General features: G+C 38.2%; 1 protein-coding gene across 50 annotated transcripts in view; it reads right to left on the bottom strand.

The window, feature by feature from the left end:
- The window catches only part of CEP63 (centrosomal protein 63), a 129,798-nt gene that overhangs the window by 68,188 nt on the left and 41,772 nt on the right, over window positions 1-19,838 (bottom strand). For 46 of the 50 annotated variants that reach the window (XR_008547113.2, XR_010155797.1, XM_009446513.5 and 43 more), the window contains exons 4-8: window positions 15,202-15,297; window positions 14,242-14,364; window positions 9,893-10,006; window positions 1,319-1,552; window positions 850-989 (exon numbers count right to left, since the gene is read on the bottom strand). Coding sequence is in view for 48 of the 50 variants with exons in the window: in XM_009446513.5 (XP_009444788.3) it covers window positions 850-989; window positions 1,319-1,552; window positions 9,893-10,006; window positions 14,242-14,364; window positions 15,202-15,297 (707 nt within the window). In the remaining 2 variants the exon portion in view is untranslated. The remainder of the gene's footprint in view (window positions 1-849; window positions 990-1,318; window positions 1,553-9,892; window positions 10,007-14,241; window positions 14,365-15,201; window positions 15,298-19,838) is intronic. The other 4 variants (XM_054681049.1, XM_063807197.1, XM_063807198.1 and 1 more) reach the window with 1 other exon arrangement.

The raw sequence follows: 19,838 nt of genomic DNA, 5'->3' as shown, positions 1-19,838 counted from the left end.
TCCCTTCTTAACTGGGATTTGGCCTTTTTTCAAGGGAAAAAGACAAAATGGCAAAATCACTTCAGTGACACTTGAAACCCTGTACCAAAAAAACTGAAAAGTTACAGGAGAATTCTGGCAAAAATAAAAGTGTGCACCAGACTTAAATCAAGCAAGAGGGCTAGCCCAATGGCTGGCTGCTATTAATGATAAGCAGCTACTAATCACAACTTATTCCACCAACAAAGTGAGGCCTCCAGGAGACATGGATGACAATTCCCTGCACATTTGGATTTTCACCAAGCATGCAAACTGACCTTGGTTTCTAACTTTCTAAACATGAGAGTCTCTGTTAGGGACCCTAACTGGTGGCAGAAGAAAATTAACCACACAAAATTTTGTAACACTTTAAAAACCTAACTCACAAGTTAAAGCCAATTAAGAAAATCCACAATATGATCAAACATAAAATTATGAATATGCAATATGAAAACTAGTGCTTGGATGGGCGTGGCAGCTCACACCTGTAATCCCAGCACTTTGGGAGGCCGAGGTGGGCAGATCACCTGAGGTTAGGAATTTAAGACCGGCCTAGCCAACATGATGAATGCCCGTCTCTAAAAATACAAAAAACTAGCCAGGTGTGGTAGCATGCACCTGTAGTCCCAGCTACTTGGGAGGCTGAGGCTGGAGAATGGCTTGAACCTCGGAGGTTGAGGTTGCAGTGAGCTGAGATTGCACCACTGAACTCCAGTCTGGGCAACAGGAGACTATCTGAAAATAAAATAAAAATAAAAATAAAAATAAGCCTAGTGCTTAATACCTAGCCATTAAGTGGCTAAGATGAATAATATTTAAGATTAAATTTACCTTATAGCTTCTACAGCGTGTTGAGTGTTAGTTGCCTTTACTTTTTCTTGTAACTTCTCCTTTTGTATTCTGGCCTCATGTATGAGATTTTCTTGAGACTGAAGAGCTGCCTTCAATTCTCTCTTTTCTTCCTGCAGAGCCTGCAAAAAAGTCAAATATGATTATAATTTTCCTTCTTTTTTCTTCCTGCAGAACCTGCAAAATACTCAGAAATTTCTAAGCCAGCTGTTATTACAATTTTTCTATTTCACGAGAAGCCAGGAAGTCAGACTATAAGTTATGTAACAATATTACAATATTGTAAATATTGTAATAAAGTCACAATATTAGTAAAACTATCAATATCTGATCCATCATTTATAAACTAGGGAAGAAAGTATGGATTGTAGAACCTAGTTCTAGCTTAATAACACTCTCTTAAAATACTCATACACACACTTCCCCCAATTATAGTGATTTTAAAACAGACCTCTAATAGTTTCTCAGATTCCCTCAATTTTTCTTCTTTTTGCTGCTGCTCCTGCAGGACAGTCATACTGGTTCCAACCAAGTCATTGACCCTCATGGTGAGGCGCTCTATTTCCAACTCATTGGCACAGATAGTGTCATTAGCCCGCTCCAGTTTACTGCTTAAGTGTTGAATTTCTGATTGGCTAGAAAGTTCCACAGACTCTAATTTCTGTTTCCGATTGGCAAGCTGAGCCTAGAAACACAGACTATCAATCAATAGGTAAAAGGGAAATGATAAAATAATCAATGAATAAGACTAAAATGAAACTATTATTTCCATAAAAACATAAAGCACTGGCTCACTAAAATATATATATATATTGAGAAGGGGTAAGAAAGAATTGAGAGGCTGGGAGTGGTGGCTCACGCCTGTAATCCTAACACTATGGGAGGCTGAGGCGGGCAGATCGCTTGAGCTCAGGAGTTCGAGATCAGCCTGGAAACATGGCGAAACCCTGTCTTTATAAAAAATACAAAAATTGGCCGGGTGCAGTGGATCATGCCTGTAATCCCGCACTTTGGGAGGCTGAGGTGGGCGGATCATGAGGTCAGGAGATTGAGACCATCCTTGCCAACATGGTGAAACCCGTCTCTACTAAAAATACAAAAATTAGCTGGGCGTGGTGGCACATGCCTGTAATCCCAGCTACTCGGGATCGGGAGGCTGAGGCAGGAGAATCACTTGAACCAGGGAGTCGGAGGTTGCAGTGAGCCGAGATTGCGCCACTGCACTGCAGCCTAGTGACAGAATGAGACTCTGTCTCAAAACAAACAAACAAACAAACAAACAAAATACAAAAATTACCCGAGCACAGTGGCATGGGAGGATCACACGAACCCAGGAAGCGGAAGTTGCAGTGAGCCAAGATCGCACCACTGCACTCCGGCCTGCGTGACAAAGTAAGAACCTGTCTCAAATAAATAAATAAATAGAAAAGAATGGATAAAGTAAAGGGATTCCTCAGGAGAAGAGATGCTACAGTATTCTACCTACTCACACAGAAATTCAACTGCAACCTGGCTGGAATTATTTCCTATTTAAAACATAGGAAATAGGAACTATAATGCATTACTATATTTCTGATGGAAGTTTAGAAATTAGAATTTCAAAATCACTAAATTTGTAGTTTAAATTCCCCCTCCCACCTAGAGCATGTTGTAATTATTCTGTTTTAATATTATAAACATTCATATTTAGATTAGTCATAGTGACCATAAAATGCTCTTTAAATTCAGAGAAATGGGGAAATTGTGGTCTTTTGTTTATTGAGGAAAAGGTGCTTATAAGGGAGGAGAGATTGGTTCTGTCATCAGTTTTTGGACACTTCCTGAGTTAAAAGAGGTAAACAAATATAATGCATCTCAAACTGGTTTCTCTGAATGATACGTTTACTGACTACTATGTTTTAGGCTACGCATCCCAGCAGTATTGGGTTTTAGCTCCAAACTTTTTAGTTTTTACAAGTTTTAATCCAGCATCCTGGCTGGTACTTCATCTACACATTGAAGATGAATATAAATAATCTGTAGAGGTAAACTTCCCTTACTCGAAATATTTCTAAAGGTAAAAGCACACAATTTTACTTTAGAAATACAAGTAGAAATATCTCTGGGAAATCTATCTATTGCAGATTTAAAGATTTTATTATTTACAGTACAGGTCCAAATCCTGTACTATATACTGTAGTCAAACAAAGTAGATGCTAAAAACTTCCCATAAGCCAGAGAGAGGGTAGAAGAGAGGTGAAGAGATAGACAAATACTGTTTGTATAAATTACCGATCAAGATTTCAGTGCAAAGAGCCTTTTTTTTTTTTTTTAACCAGATCCCTACAATGGTATAAAGGAAGAACATCAACATTTAGGTTTAGATTCACTAGAACAACTGCTAAGCATGGAACTGTCTCCAAACTTTTAAATATAATATAAACTTTTTTTTCAAAGAGGAAAGGTTTCCTGTGCAGAATAAATAAATGCAGATATTGGGTGAGGGTGAGAAGGAGAAAAGGGTTAGAGCCCAGCTTGCTGAAATGTCCCTTAGTCCTACCCTTAATCTGTACAGCAGCCCTGGGTCTCAGCAAAACACAACTAGAAACCCACTGCCCAAATGGGCACTCAGATAATACATAATTGCAAAACACTATCTTCTTAATACTGTAATAGCTACCTAACACTATCAACTCAAATCTGTGATCTTAAACTCAGTATTGATATAATAAACTAATAGTTAAACCAAGGCATACTTTAACCAGTGAGTCTAGATTTGCTAAATACTAATAAACTTCTCAGTTTTGAAGAATGGAGAACATAACCTTCTTTCACTGATTTACTATTTTGGTCACACAAAAATACAGTGTTTTTTAAGCATAGTGAAAAGTACATAATCAACTCAAGTACAAATTCTAAATTTTCATTGCCTAGAATGCACTAAGGCTGCACTACCATTGCAGTCACCCACACGCGGATATTGCACAACTGAACTGTGGCTAATCTGAATTGAGATGTGCTCTTAACCGTAAAATACAAATTCAGTTAAAGATTTCAAAGACTCGTTAAAAAAATGTAAAGTAAATGTTGTAATATTTCTGACATATTGAGTTGAATATATTATTAAAATTAATTTCACCTTTTTACTTTTTAATGTGACTAGTAAAAAATTTTAAATTACATGTGACTCACCAATATCTATTAGCACTACACTAATCTCAAGAATATTTCATCAATACTAAGAAAGTCAGAAATAATTATTTAAAAACTTCTAAAATAATGATTATTTCTGATAATTATCTGGCTTTAGAGGTATTTTAAGGCTGGCATATTTTTAAACTTTTTTTTTTTTTTGCACTAACCACTAATTCTTTGAGCCAGAAACAGGCATTCCTCTTATTAATCTAACATTTAGCATTCTATTGGAGTGGGTAGAAGTTATTTCAACAATACAAATCACAGCAGAGGTGGTTAAAAGTAAAGAAGCAATCAAGAAGGCAATTTACATCAGGGAGACTGAAACTGAAACAAAAGGCCAGTGTGGCCAGCTAAAGTGTGAAGGAGAGTGGAGAAGAAATTGGGGAGTGGGGGTTGAATTCAAATCCTCTTCTGGATTTGTGATAGCTACTTCCTGGTGCTTCAAGAAAATGACTCTCCCAGAGAGTGAGATTACTATGAACAATGTGATATGAAGCAACAGGGCTTTTTATTTTCCAAAGAATCCCAGTATGAAGGTACGGCCATTGTAAGCATCAATCCCTTACCAAGCTCCCCATCACTGTCAACTCCAAATGCGCCAGTGCAGGCCACAGCCTCACAGCATTTCCACTAGAGAGCAGCCTAAAGAGCCTATTAACAACACAGCTCCTAGTAAGATTCTCTTATCACTGTTGTGTCTATGCTACTACGAACTTTTAAACAGTAGGTCTAAGCCAATTCAATTAACTCTGATAATTCTACCAAGACAACAGATTAACATTTTAGTTAGGGTCATTTTTTTCTTCAAAAGTTGTGACAGGAAAAGGATGCTTTTAAAAATATAACATATTTTTATATGTTATATATATATATATAAAACGTATAAATATATTTATATACATATAATTAACAGTGGATTTAAAATTAACTTGAAGAATATTTTACAGCTCATCTAAGTATTTCAAAAGGAAAACATAGAGCAACCGCTACTTTTTTCACATACTGTTTATCAGTTAAATATTTTACATTTTATGTTGGCTTAATATTTTAATTTTTTTCAAATGTTCTTACTGTTCTCTAAGATTTCCTTGAACATTTCCTTTGCATTATGTAGGCAACAGAAAAAGTAGCCTTCTAAACAGAAATGACCTTAGTTTTAGACTGTACTGATCCTTTTCCTATACTATATAACCACGACTCTGTTGTTACATCTAGCATTACAGTTTAACAACTGTACTTTTTAATAAAATACATTTTAATATTTGATAGAACAAACATCCCCCCATTACTCCTTTTTAAAAAATGTTGGTGGCCAGGCACAGTGGCTCACACCTGTAATCCCAGCACTCTGGGAGGCTGAGGCGGGTGGATCACTTGAGGTCAGGAGTTCGAGAAAAGCCTGACCAGGATAGTAAAACCCCATCTCTACTAAAAACACAAAATCAGCTGGGCATGGTGGTGCACGCCTGTAATCCTAGCTACCTGGGATGCTGAGGAGGAGGATCGTTTGATCTGGGAGGCGGAGGTTGCAGTGAGCCGAGATTGTGCCACTGCACTCCAGCCTGGGCAACAAGAGCGAAAATCCGTCTCAAAAAAAAAAAAAAAAGAAAGTTGGCTAGTATCATTCACTTATCATCCCATATGAATTTTAGAGTCATTTTGTCCAATCCTGAAAATGTAATAGTCAGTAAATTATATAACCATTTAAAAAACAAATTTAGATTCCTATCAAATACCTTACACTAAAGTAATTTTTAGATAAAATGTATTAAAAAGAAATGATAAAGCATTAGAAGAAATTTGACTTAGGTAAGACTTTATAGTATGATATCAAAGATAGAAATGCTGAAGAAAAAATTGATAGAATTAAGCAATTCTAATTAACTGTTTATAAAACAATTGTACTTCCATAAAAAATACTGGGCAAAAATTAAGGTAAATTGAGTACACATGTGCAACTGTAACATACTAGCAAAGGGCTTATACTTCATACTTAAGTGTATGGAAAGCTCTTTCAGAATAGTAAAATATAAACATCCGGCCAGGTGCGATGGTTCACGCCTGTAATCCTAGCACTTTGGGAGGCCAAGGTGGGCAGATCACTTGAGGTCTGGAGTTCAAGACCAACATGGCCAACATGGTGAAACCCTGTCTCTACTGAAAATACAAAAATTAGCTGAGCGTGGTGGTGAGCACCTGTAATCCCAGCTACTCAGGAGGCTGAGGCAGGAGAACTGCTTGAAGGGAGGCAGAGGTTGCAGTCAGCCGAGATCAGGCCACTGTACTCCAGGCTGGGCAACCGAGGCTCCGTCTCAAAAAAGAAAATAAAATAAAATTGAAACAAACAAACAAACAAACAACATCCTAAAACAAAGGTGAATAAAGGACACAAATAATTTATGAAAAATGAAGATGGCCATAAACAGATGAAAAAAGTCCTCAACCTCACTCATATTAAAACAATGTATATTAAAACAATGGTATCATTTTTTTTCACCTATAAGATTGGCAAAGACAAGCCTAAAAGTGGGGAGAGTCAAAAGAAATAATAGCGCTCAATGTGGGGAAAGGATGAGGAAATGGATATTCTCACATACTGCTAGAGAAAGTCTATCAATCCATCATTGGAGAAAACTTTGGCAATATATATTAAAATATCTGAAGGTACTCTGATACAGTAAATCCAATTCTAGGGCCATTTCCTAAGAAAATAAATACTCCTAAATGTTTATATAAGGATGTTAATCTAAGCACTATTTACAAAAGTGAAAAGTAAAAAACTAAATGTTCTACAATAAGGGACTGGTTACAAATGTCATTATACATTTAACGATAGGGGGGACTTCTACACAATCATTATGACTACAAATTTGTTGACATGTCATATTTAAAAAGGAAAAATTTTAAAGCTGTGACGTGCTTAGCATAGTACCTGTCACTTAGTAAGCATTCTATATATTTTAAAGTTATTGTTTCATGGAAAATTTCAGGCATACACAAATATAGAGAGAGTAAGATGATGAACCCCTATCACACAGCTTCAAAAATTATCAACACTTTGCTACTCTCAGGACTTTTTAAAGTTTGCAACTACCCCTCCTTTCCCATTCACAGTGCATATAGGTTTTTCCTATCAAAAGTACATGAATGTACTGCACACTGTATGTAAGCATACACAAAGTCAGAAGAAATTTACACCAAAATTTTATTCATCGTAAATCTCTTAACGGTAGAATTATGAGTGATTTATTTATTTCTCATTTTATCCGCATTTTCTCATTTTTCTAAAATAAGCATGTATTATGTAATTTTAATAGCTGATTAAAAGAAATGAATTCAAGCAAACATATGTCAAAGAATGAGAAGTTGTTTCTGAATTATACTTTTAGATGTTAAAAACATATAAGAAAAAAATTATACAGAGATTTTTTTTTAATGGAGGGTAGGTTAATATCCACTTACTCAGCCTCCCAGGTTTTCTACTGTCATTGTTCAATGGTGACCCACCTTTCAACCAAATGCAATACATCAACCTTGACTGGATTCTGACTCAAACATTCAATTGTAAAAAGATAGTTTTCTGGACAACTGGAGAAATGTGAACAGACTGGATGACTGGATATTAAATTATATTAAGAAGTTATTCTATTAATGTGATACTGATATATTGTAGTTATTTTTTAAGTCCTTACCTGTTGGGAAATAAGATGATATCTATGATTTGCTCTGTAATATTCCACCCAAAAATAAGAAGTAGGGAATGGTATAGAGTTTCAGTTTGACAAGATAAAAAAGTTCTAGAGATCTGTTGCACAACAGTGTACATATAGTTAACATTACTATACTATACACTTAAAAATGGTTAAGGTGGAACATTTTATGTGTATTTTACCACAATTAAAATAAAGATTGACAAGATGATGACAACTATTAATGCTACTTAATGGATATAGGTAAGTTTATTTAGATGTTTAAAAAAATGATGATCATACAGCACTGGTATATACTGAATCACTGAAAGATTTAATTTTACTTAGTTTGCTAAGGGAGAAGGATAAATACATTTATATGTAACATTTTTATTAAACAATCAGACAGTTTTAGGTTAAACAAAACTATCAGAAGAATTAATTCAAACACCCTTAGTAGGAAAAACAAATGTTGGCTGTTGAAAGGCTTCTTACCCTAGCCCTAGCTGAATTACAGTAAGTAAAAATCCCATTTTTACTAATAATGAAGTTTTAATTAGAGTCAATAATCACAACAGTAATATGAAATAGGATAACAGTAATTTGAAGAGAGAATCTATAATCAATAATACTCCGTGGATAAATAATTGAGAACTGTAAAAATTAAGACTCAATTTGTTTTTTTGTCAATCTGAAGGCTACAACTAGAATATAACAATATCTTGGTCAAGTGTGGTGGCTCACACCTGTAATCCCAGCACTTTAGGAGGCCAAGGTGGAAGGATTGCTGGAGCCCAGGAATTCAAGACCAGCCTGAGCAACGCAGCAAGACCTCATCTCAAGAAAACCAAAAAAAAATTTTTGTTGTTAAAAAAAAAATATATATATATATATATACACACACACAATATCTTATTAGGTCTCTACGGTGCTTTGGCATTCAAGTCAAAAAAACTGGTCTAGACATCTCAGGATTTCACTGGTCTGTCTGGCTGCACAGCTTGCTGTGGCCTAGAAAATAAATTTCTTCCTTGCAATTGTTGTGGACTTTTCCTACCATTTTGAATGAAGTCACTCACAGCAGAGCCACAGCCACTGTCGGTAGTTTATCAGACCGCTGATATTTCAGGGAGACGAACAAAAAGTTAATGCATTATTGAGACTTAAAATAGCAAATAAATGCAGATTATTTTTAAAAACTCAAAAAGCCAAAAAAAAAAAAAAAAAAACCCTCCCTTCTAGCTATTTCAACTTACCCAGTCTGTTCCCTCATTCTATAAAACTAAGATAACTACCAACCTTGACAGATTATCATAATATTAAACAGAGAACACATACAAGAAGCACTGGGTCAATGTCTAGCACATAACAGATGATCACAAGTTTTTTTAGTTTCCTTTATGTTCTCGATTCTAACTGAAAAAGGAATGAGCTGAATATGTTCTTACAAGACATATTCCTAAAGTAGGTGTCTGTTTTTTGGTTTTGCTTAAGCCATTACAAGAAAAGTTTCTATCAATGTTCTAAAATAAGTGTTTTTGTTACCACAAAGACACCACTTTTAGTTGGTGTGCACACCATTGCCATGTGACTCTCTCCATATCTGTCCGCATAGGCAGACTAACTGAAGCTCCCTAGCTGAGACACTTCGGCCAAGACACCCCAGTGACCATAGGGATGGAGCAAGGCACAGACTATAGTAGAGCTGAGAGACCCAACAAGAGACAGAAAGACATGGAAAAGGAGACAGAGGGAGGAATGGGACTGTGGTAGGGAAGAAAGAGAGGGGAGGAAGAGAGGGCGACAAAGCTAGGGACCAAGATGAGGAGAGTGAACATGGATGCAAGCATAGAGTGAGCCTGAGTAAGCAAAACAATGACAGAGAGTGGGTGAGCAAGTCAGAAACAAGCAAGGAGGCAAAGCAGCAAGCAGGCACAAGGACATGAGCCTGGACAGGAGAGATAATGCACGCATGTGTGAGGGCAGGCGGGAAGAAGGAGCTGAGTCTAGATGCTGAGGAGAGGCTTCCTAAACAAGAGAGCAGGGTTCGTGAAGAGAAGCTGAAAGAGGCTAAATGGTACTAGGACACTGCATTAAGGTAGTTCAAACTTGATCAAAACCTATCTGCTTCTCATTATTTTAAAAAGTCTTAGGCCTACCTGAATTATCTCTGATTGTTCAGCCAGAGCCTTCCTTTGTGCCTCCAGTGAAGATACCTGTTGCTGATAAATCAAGCGTTGCTTCTCCCAGTCCAGCGATTTCTGACGGAATTCCTGAGGAGGCAATTAGAGTACTTAATTTCTGAGTGCTTCTCCTCACTGTCACTACTTCCCAGACTCCCTTTAACTTTAATTTCTCCCCATGTCCCTGGGTACGCTCGCACCTTTCTCCACAGCGGGAGCCCCATTACTCACTCAGCTAACAGAGCTGGAGAGTAATACTAAATTCCTCCCATACTGTGCCTCTGGATATCTGTCTTTCTAAATTTAACACCCTGATGGTGAGGAGTATGACAGGCAGATGCTAAGCACTGGATTCAGATGTTTTTCACTGATTTGCTGCCACCTAAGGGTTGTTATAATTTTCTAGTGAATTTTCAGAAAACTGATGCTAAGATAACTAAAATTTTAAAGTATGATTACAGATATCCCTCGCTATCCAAATTCTTGATATCCAGACCCAGGAATTGAACAGATTAAATTTTCAGATAAGTCCCTTGGTAACCCAAATCTTACTTCCCAGTATCTAAAACTAAGGAACCAAGTAGATTCAGATATCCTTTGATATCCAAATTTGTATTATCTCAACAGAGGAACTGCAAAAGCTTGAATAACAAAGAAAATCTGTACCAAATTTTAACAAATATTTGTAACCCAAAGCCAAACAGTTCAAAATTAATGATGGATCAATAGTAACATCAAATTGCATGATCAAGAAAATGATTTCAATATTTATGAAAATGGGGCAAATCAAAGGGAAAGGAAACTCAATCTTTCTATCACTGTCTTCCAGGACCCTCAACTCCAGAAGTCTCAGGCTCTTTAAGATAAGTGTTGTTAACCAAATTTCTGATATTCATTCATTCATTCAATCATTCTACTATATATGCCAGGTACTGCTTTAGGTGTCAGGGATACAATACTTAACAAAACAAACAAAAACCCTAGTCCTACTCAACTGGGGGCAACAGATGACACATTTCTTGTATGGTATAGCAGATGGTAATACACGTTTTGGAGAAAACAGAACATGAAGTCTTCACAGTTGGGGTTGTAATTTTTAAAAGGGATGGCCAGACTGAGTGAAAAACATTTAAGTAAACACCTAGGGAGATGAGGGTGAAGTTACAATATTCTGGGTGGAAAGAATAGCCTTGAAATAAGAGCATCCTGGTGTGTTTAAGGGTGAGAAAGGAGACTGGTGTGGCTGGAATAAAGTGAATGAAAGGGAAAGTAGGAGAAGACAAGGTAAGAGATAACTGGGAATGAGACCACGTAGGCCATTAGGATAACAGGTTTTTAAGAGAAGCTGCTGGAAGGTTTTTGTATAGGAAGTGATATAATTTGACTTACATTACAGCAGAATCATTCTGGCTATCATGCTGAGAAAAGAGAAGTCTAGGATGACTCCGAGGTTTTAGGTTGAGCAAATTGAGTTGTTATCAACTAAAACATCAATCAGTGTTGGGGAGATGAGGAAGAGAAAGACAGGACCTTTAGCTTGGACATGTTAAGTTTGACACATTTTAGACATAATAGTGGAGATAGGAAACAGACAGTTGAAAGTTATTCTGTCATGAAGAGGCGAGGTCTTGGCTAGATATATAAATTTAGGAATTGTCAGCATATACACAGTGTTAAAGCTATGAAATTCAATGGGATCAATAGGGGAGTGAGCGTAGATAGGAAAAAAAAAAAAAGGAAAGGTCCAATGACATGACCCTAGGTGGTTAAGGAATAACGGAGACTGAGGAGTGATGAACAAGGAAAAATGAGAGAAATGTGGTTTTTCTCAAGCCAAGTCAAGAAAGTGGTTAAGGAGTTGGGAGAGACCAGCTCTCCTACAAAGCTGTAGGTAGGATGAGGAAGATAAGGACCAGCCCACAGGCTTTGGGAATGTGGAAGTCACTGGTGACCTCTATGTGAACAGCTTCTGCAGTGTAAGGGGACAAAAGCCTTATTGAGTGGGTACAAGAAAAATGAGACAAGAGGAACTGGAGACAAGTATAGATGACTGAAGTAATTTTTTAGTTATAAAATGAAAGAAATAAAATGGGGCAGAGGAGGAAGAGACGGGTCAAGAGAGGATATTTAAGAGGAGGGAAATTTGGATGCTGGTAAAAAATACCCAGTAGAGAAAAAAAATTAAGGGTGCAGAAAAGAGAAGGTGAACTGCTAGGGTAATGCCTTGGGTAGAAAAGGGGGAGGGCATGGGTAGTTCCTCCAGGAAGGAAGGCAGGGTACATGGGCACAGATGCAGATAGGTGGGTGGACACAAGAGTTGGAAGTCTATAAACAGAAAGGAAGATATAACCCAAAGGTGAGGATGTGGGGAAAGGTGTTGAGAGTTTGAGGAGAAAAGCAGAAGTCTGAAATACTCATTGTGGAAAGGAGGAGATGAGAGGAAATACAGTATGATTCCAGGTAGCATTAGGACCCATTTGAGGTTAGTGACCATGAATTTAAAGTGAGAACAGACAGTATGATTAGGTTTTTCTCTAGCCACGTTCAGCGATACATGACAGGTAGAGAGTGGGCAGAAAGGTGGACTTAAGCAGAACTGTGATTCTGCCAAGCAAATATGAGGAAGCAAGAGAGGAGCACAGGAGATGAAGGGGAAAGTAAAAAATGTAATGACAGAATTTAAAAGCTGGCTAAGGACCGATAAGTGAGAACACCAAGTAGATAATGGAGCAGTAAAAAGGCGGCAGAATTTAATCATTTTAAGGGATGGTTAATGATTACTGAGAGTCAAAGGACTAGAGAGAGTTAGCTGAAAAGATAGGGATTGGTAGTCTGATAATTGAATGCTTGAAAATGAGATTCTAGAGGGGTGGCATATATTGGTAATGACAAGAGCTAAGGAATGGCAGTGGGAATAAGTAGATGAGACACAAAGATAATCAAACTATTTATGGAGGAAAGAAAGCCAAGAAACTGTAAGGTCAGAGTATTATAAGCATCATCTCTCCAGATCCTAAGATCCTCAAAGTTATGATAAGAGTAACGTCAGAGAGAACTGACAGTGAGCTGGGTGCTGAAATCAATGAGCCAAGGAAATAACCCAGAGGTCAGACGATGACTATTTTGGTTGTTATGTTCATTGGCTGGCAGTATAGGCTGGTAACATGAAAATCAAAGATGGGGTTTTTGAGGTAGAAAGAAAAGAGAATAGTCAGGAAGTGGCAATGAGAAGCAAGAAGGATATAGGGTTTGGGGGGAAAAGGTATTGCCGAAAAGGGTGGAAGGGAAGCAGTATCTGCAGTCTTCTGATTCTAAGCTCTTCAAATGTAAAAAAATATTGAGATATAAAGGAATATTAAACACAGAAATTATAATTTTAAGTAATAATAATATACTGGCATTTGTGGGTGACAGGTCACCCAGAGTACAAACTTGTAAGTGATCACACAAAGATGTTAAACAAGTTTCTCAAATCAGAATAAGCTAGGGGAGCTGGATACAATGCAGATCCCTAGGTCCTATGCCATACTGCTGGATCAGCATTTCTGAGAGCCTAAAAGCACCCTGGGAATTCTTATGTCCAGTGAAGAACTAATGGCAAGGACAGACGAAGAGAATGACAGCCTTGTGCTGTTCCTTCATCTACTCTTGGTACTATTAGCTCACCACCTCCCCTTAAGTTCTCAATATATACAATAATCATGGAGTTATTCAATCTTAATAAAAACAAAGTCAGCAGAGAAGGAAGTGAATGCCTTACTACATCTAAATGGGAATTGAGAATAATCTGATATAGAGATTACTTTGTACGAAAAGTGCCATGTACTTTCCACATTTACTAAGCCCCCACTTTATTAGGTGCTTGAGATACAATGATATATAAGACAAGAACAATGTCCATAGAGGACTGCCTATAACTAGTGGTCATGTTTCCCAATTGGAGAGTTACTGGCATTTGAGGTACAATAATCCTTCCTGTGTGGAACACTCTTAGGCATGTTTAGTATCCCTGGTCCCTGTCCCCTAAATGCCAGTTTTATTATGCTCATTTTGACAACCAAAAAAATATGTCTCCGTACATTTGCAAATGCTCCCTAAGGGTGGTACTGCCCTGTTGAGAATTATTGATGGCCAGTAACCCCGTTAACCCAGGGAACTAGATGATGATAGGATGTATGGTGGATCACCCTCTCACCTCTGAAATAGCTTAGTGGCAGTCCTAAAGATAGTAGAAAATTGGTTCCAGAAAATAGTGCCATTAGAAACTGCATTTTCCTACGTGAAGGCTGACAATCACTATGAACAAATTATTACTATGAACATACCTCTATTTTTGCAGTTAACCTCTCAATTTCAGACCGATCTTCCCTGTGATTTTTGGTATTTCCTCTGAATTCCCTCATTTGCTTTTTCTGAAGCTTTTCATAGCTTCTCTTCAGTATGCATAACTGTAGAAACAGTTATTTCTATATTTAAAGTTTAAGAATTTGTAAAAAGTAGTGGTGAGACAAATTGGTATTATGAAAACAAGAGCAGTGCTAACCAGTACTACTAAGAACATGTTAGATTTCCAAACTAAAACACAAAAGGCAACTAAAAATTAAATATGTAAAACAAACACTACTAAAGAAATATATTCAAAGAAAAAATTTAAAAAAAAATTTTAAACAAAAGTTTTGTATTACAATAGCCCTGCACTTAAAGACCCTACCACCCAGCCCCACAATAAAGCAGCAAATAAAAACTCTTTTTCTTTCCTCTAGGTCTGTGATTCTCAAGCCATGCTCTTGCAGGGCACTGATATTCAGGATGCCGGAGAAGAGTACTTTGCAATTAAATCAGAATAAAAGCAGTTTTTTCCAAATCTGAAGAATAAAATTGAGTTAATGGACAGAATTTTCTTACTTTTCTTATTTATCCCAAAATGTTTCTTAAATCTTTGGATCCTCCATTATTTATAATCTAGTAACTGATAAAAATTAAAATATTAAATGTAATTTTTGGTATCAAGTATTTCACAGTATTACACAAAAACAGCTCTATTTCTTTCAGGTACTCAACCAAGAAACATATTTTAGCATCTCTTCTAGGTAGTAACAAACCTACAGTTAGGCAAACCTCTTTACCTGGATTAAAGAACAGAGAAATGGATTCCCACTCCTGTATCTTTGATGGAGTATGTATTTCCCACTTTACAAAGTAGAAACTGGCTTTCATTAACAAAGTTCTCAAGGGTGAAAGAGAGAGAACTACACACACAACATTTAACAAAACTAAAATCTCACTTCTTCATGTAGTTTCTTCAACTCCTGCTTATATTCCATGGTCATCTCTTGCTTGATTTTTTCATGTTCTTCTACCTGCTGATGCAACATTCCAATCTAAAAGCAGAAAGGTGGTAGTATTTTTCACTATTAGCATTGAAACAACATCCCTGAGATATAAAAATAGAAAATAATCTCTGTATTTATTTGTAAATTCAAGTTCTCAAATGCATATATATGGTGATACCCCACTTCTTAGGAAGTCAAATACCTAGTTATTTAATAATTCTTTACACTGCCAAAAAATAGTGAACAAACAGCTAGTTTTTAGAATTTCTAGGTTTAGATGAAGACTCTCTCTCTTTTTCTTTTTTTCTTTTTGAGATGGGAGTCTCACTCTCGCCCAGGCTGGAGTGCAGTGGTGCAATCTTGGCTCACTGCAACCTCTGCCTCCCAAGTTTAAACAATTGTCTGCCTCAGTCTCCTGAGTAGCTGGGAGTACAGGCACATGCCACCACACCTGGCGAATTTTTATATTTTTAGTAGAGACAGGGTTTACCCATCTTGGCCAGGCTGGTCTTGAACTCCTGACCTCGTGATCCACCTGTCTCGGCCTCCCAAAGTGCTGGGATTACAGGCGTGAGCCATCGCGCCCGGCCGAAACTGTGTCTCTCTGTCTGATTATCCTACTCAACCCTTTTCATCAAAAAAACTCATGAAAATAAGAAATACAAAGTTTTGAGAGTCCTGGAAACCAACAATACTTCATAAAAAATCTAGAAGACCTTAGGAATAATTTCTCTACAATAAAGTACAGAATAGTAACGTCAGACAGGAAAACAAAAGGAGGCTTGTGCCTGCTTTACCATTTACCCAACTCCAGAGAAACGAGTTCCACCAACCATGGTAAGGAAGTTATCCTAACCCACTTTTCAATGATTTGATACCAGTGACATCTATTTTCTGCCAAGCCTTCACCTCCACAAGTATCCAGCAGTATTTCTTTTAATAACCAGCTAGAATTTCATCTACTGATAAGTAGGGAGGGAGAGGGAAAACAGGGAACACAAGGGAGTAAACAATCACAATCTACAACAGTAAAATTTTTTAAAGTACCAGAAATAAGCTACTTATAAGAATGAGGACTAAATGCAATTCCAATAAAAAATTATAGTGGAATTTATTTTTGTAAGAAACTTGAAAAAGTCATTCTAAAGTTCAAACTGGAAGAATGGGTAAATACAGCCAATAAAATGGAAAAGTCTAGTTTTAAAAAAAGATGTAAGTGAATGATGTAACTGAATTTCTGGATGAAAGGAAATTTTCTGAGCTTAAAACTAATGAAAAAGTAACTTTAAAATGATAAATTTAACCATGTAAAACTTCTATTTTTAAAAAATCCAATTAACAAAATTAAAAGGTAAATAAATTGAGAAAAATATTTACAAAAAAATCAAAGGGCTTTTAACTTGTAGTATACAAAAGACTTACAAATTTGTAAAAAGTATTAAGCTCTCAACAGAAAAATAACTCAAGGACAAGAATGATTCCCACAAAAATATAAATGTCCAATAAACATGAAAAAAGGCTTAATTTCACTAGCAATCAGAGGAAAACATCCAATGGCATTTTATATCTATCAAATTAGCAAAGATCTTATAAAACGAGACTTGTGCAGGTAAGTTATCTGGAATCAAAGACCCATAAAGTGCTGAAATACAAAGCACATGACTTTTCCAGAGAGCAATGTAGGAGTCGATATTAAAACACTTATAAATATTCTTAACCTTGTTGGGCACGGTGGCTCATGCCTGTAATCCCAGCACTTTGGGAGGCTGAGGCAGGCGGATCATGAGGTCAGGAGCCCAAGACCATCCTGGCTCACACAGTGAAACCCCATCTCTACTAAAAATACAAAAAATTAGCCAGGTGTGGTGGCGGGTGCCTGTAGTCTCAACTACTCGGGAGGCCAAGGCAGGAGAATGGTGTGAACCCAGGGGACAGAGCTTGCAGTGAGCCCAGATCGTGCCACTGCACTCCAGCCTGGGCGACAGAGCAAGACCCCGTCTCAAAAAAAAAAAAAAAAAATTTCTTAACCTTGACTTGGTAAACACTACTTTTAGAAATCCATGTAAAAAAAATAAATGTAGAGCCAGGTAGAGTGGCTCACACCTGTAATCTCAGCACTTTGGGAGGCAGAGGCAGGAGGATGGCTTGAGCCCAGGAGTTTAAGACCAGCCTGGGCAACATGGTGAGACCCTTTCTCTACAAAAAAGGAAAAGAAGAAAATAAACGTAGATGTTAAGAATTTGTTGGGGCCGGGTGCGGTGGCTCACACCTGTAGTCACAGCACTTTGGGAGGCCAAGGCAGGCGGATCACTTGAGTTCAGGAGTTTGAGACCAGCCTGGCCAACACGACAAAACCTCATCTCTACCAAAAATACAAAAATTAGTTAGACCTGGTGGCAGGTGCCTGTAATCCCAGCCACTCAGGAGGCTGTGGCACAAGAATCTCTTGAACCCAGGAGGTGGAGGTTGCACTGAGCTGAGATGGCACCACTGCACTCCAGCCTGGGCAACAGAGTGAGACTCAGTCTCAAAAAAAAAAAAAAAAAAAAATTGTCAATGGGGATTTGTTCTTTTATAAAAACTGGACAAATTGGAAAAAATCTGTATGTTTATAAATAAACTGTGAATGAATATAATGAATGAATGTACATAATAAAATATGCAAACATTAAGCTGTATTAAAATAGTTAACATGAAAAATGCTTACCATTTAAAAGACATATGGATATAAAAAGTATACTATACTAAAATCCCAATTTTGTGAAGGATTTTTACTGAAGTCTACTTACATAGCTTAAAGGAAATACACCAAATGTTAATACAGATTAACTCTGATTCAAGGTATTATGATTATTTTTTGCTTCATAGTTTGTCTTTTCTAAATTTTCTCCAATGGCTACTGCTTTTATTAGCAAGAAAAGAACATTTTAAAAAAGAAAAGAAAAGAGGCTGACCTTAAGCCCACCTACTTTGCTTTGATAAAGATCATGAGGACTCATCTGTTTGATTAAAACAAGTTGAAGAGTCTTAACTATTCGTATTTCCTAGCCCACAATCCACCAGAAGATCCAAAATTAGAAAGTATGGTAGGTAGAAGGGGTAACTGCAATGCTCAGCAGAAATGAGCAATAGCTTTTAGCAAAGACAGAAGAAAAAAGGGAAACAGATTATCCCAAAAGGAGACTCATGTCTACACTGCTATAACCCGTAAAGACAAAGCACATCAAGCACATCAGTATGTAACAGCCATTACTCCTAACATACCACAACCAAGAGAAAAGGCAACCCTCAAAACACCACACACACACACACACACACACACACACACACCCCTCCTTAAGCTTTCAGTAGTGTGGCCTTTTGGCCCTCTATCACATGTTAGACAAGACCCACCTGCAGAATTATAAAAACTTTAAATGATTTCATAAGATCTGCTAACAGCATGAGAGCTGACTAGGGAGTTCTCAAACTTAGCCTAAAGAGTTCTTTGACCAAGGTTTTTAAAAATTGAAGACAAAGAAGGGGGGAGAAAAAAACCAGGGGGAGGGCAAGATGGCTGACTAGACACAGCCAGGAGGAAAAGCTGCCAATGACGGACTGAGACAACTGGTGTGCTCCTAACAGATCTTCAGAGGGGGTCACTGAAGAGTGGATGGAGGGAAGACACAGAAGCTGGGCTGAAGGGGGAGGAAGCTGGGAACCATATATGAGGCGACTACGCACCTGGACTCATTCCTGGCCCAAACAGCTCTGGAAAAACAAGTGAGCTGAACTAGCAAGGAGCAACCCACTCTTGCCACGGGCCTCTGGAACCTCTCGACCACCATGAACACTCAAGTTGACAGGGTGAGCCACTTAGAGAAGTGATAGGGGCAGCAAGCCAGCTGATATGGAGCCCAGAGGGTTTGGTGTGAGAGTATCTGTGGTGGGGCATGGCCAGGGATAGCCATCCCCTTAGGCTTAACTGGCACCCATAGGAGACTTTAGCTCTAAGGCAACTGTTGGACCCAAACTCTGCAGGGTAGTCTTGCCCATCATATGGGGCCGGTCTCACCTGACCACCCCTTGGCCTGCTGGCCTCTCCCAGGGCCCCAGCCTGGCCACACATGCTTACAGGGCAGCCTTGGGTGGCCTGGGGGACTGCATCATAGCTTCTGTGCTGGCAGACTATGCCTGACCAGCAGAGAGCTCCAGCAGAGTGGCCCCCATGGCTATGCACCAGCCTGTACATTCAGTCCCCATACTGCAGCTTCCCTAGGCCCATAGCAACTCCCCACATGGCTTTGCTGGCACGTGCCTATGCCGGCAGGTTTTGCTTTTCTTGCCCCACCAGCAGGCAAGTGTACATGTAACCACCTTGCCACTGCTGTGGCGGGAGTGCAGTTCATTTCCCATGTCCCCACTGACCACCACTGCAGACAGAACCTTGGTGGGCACCAAACCAGCCAGCCCTGCCTCCACCAGTGCCCCTCCTTGCACCAACACTGCCGCAGGAGTGAAACTAGGCACAGAGAATAACAGATCCTCCCCTGCGTGGAGCAACCACTCCTGTTTGCAGTACACAGAGAAGGCACACAGACCTGCAACCG

Source organism: Pan troglodytes, chromosome 2 (assembly GCF_028858775.2).
Source record: "Pan troglodytes isolate AG18354 chromosome 2, NHGRI_mPanTro3-v2.0_pri, whole genome shotgun sequence".
Classification (NCBI taxonomy): Eukaryota; Metazoa; Chordata; class Mammalia; order Primates; family Hominidae; genus Pan; species Pan troglodytes.
Note: the sequence above shows the minus strand (reverse complement) of the source record. Positions and strands in the feature narration are given on the sequence as shown.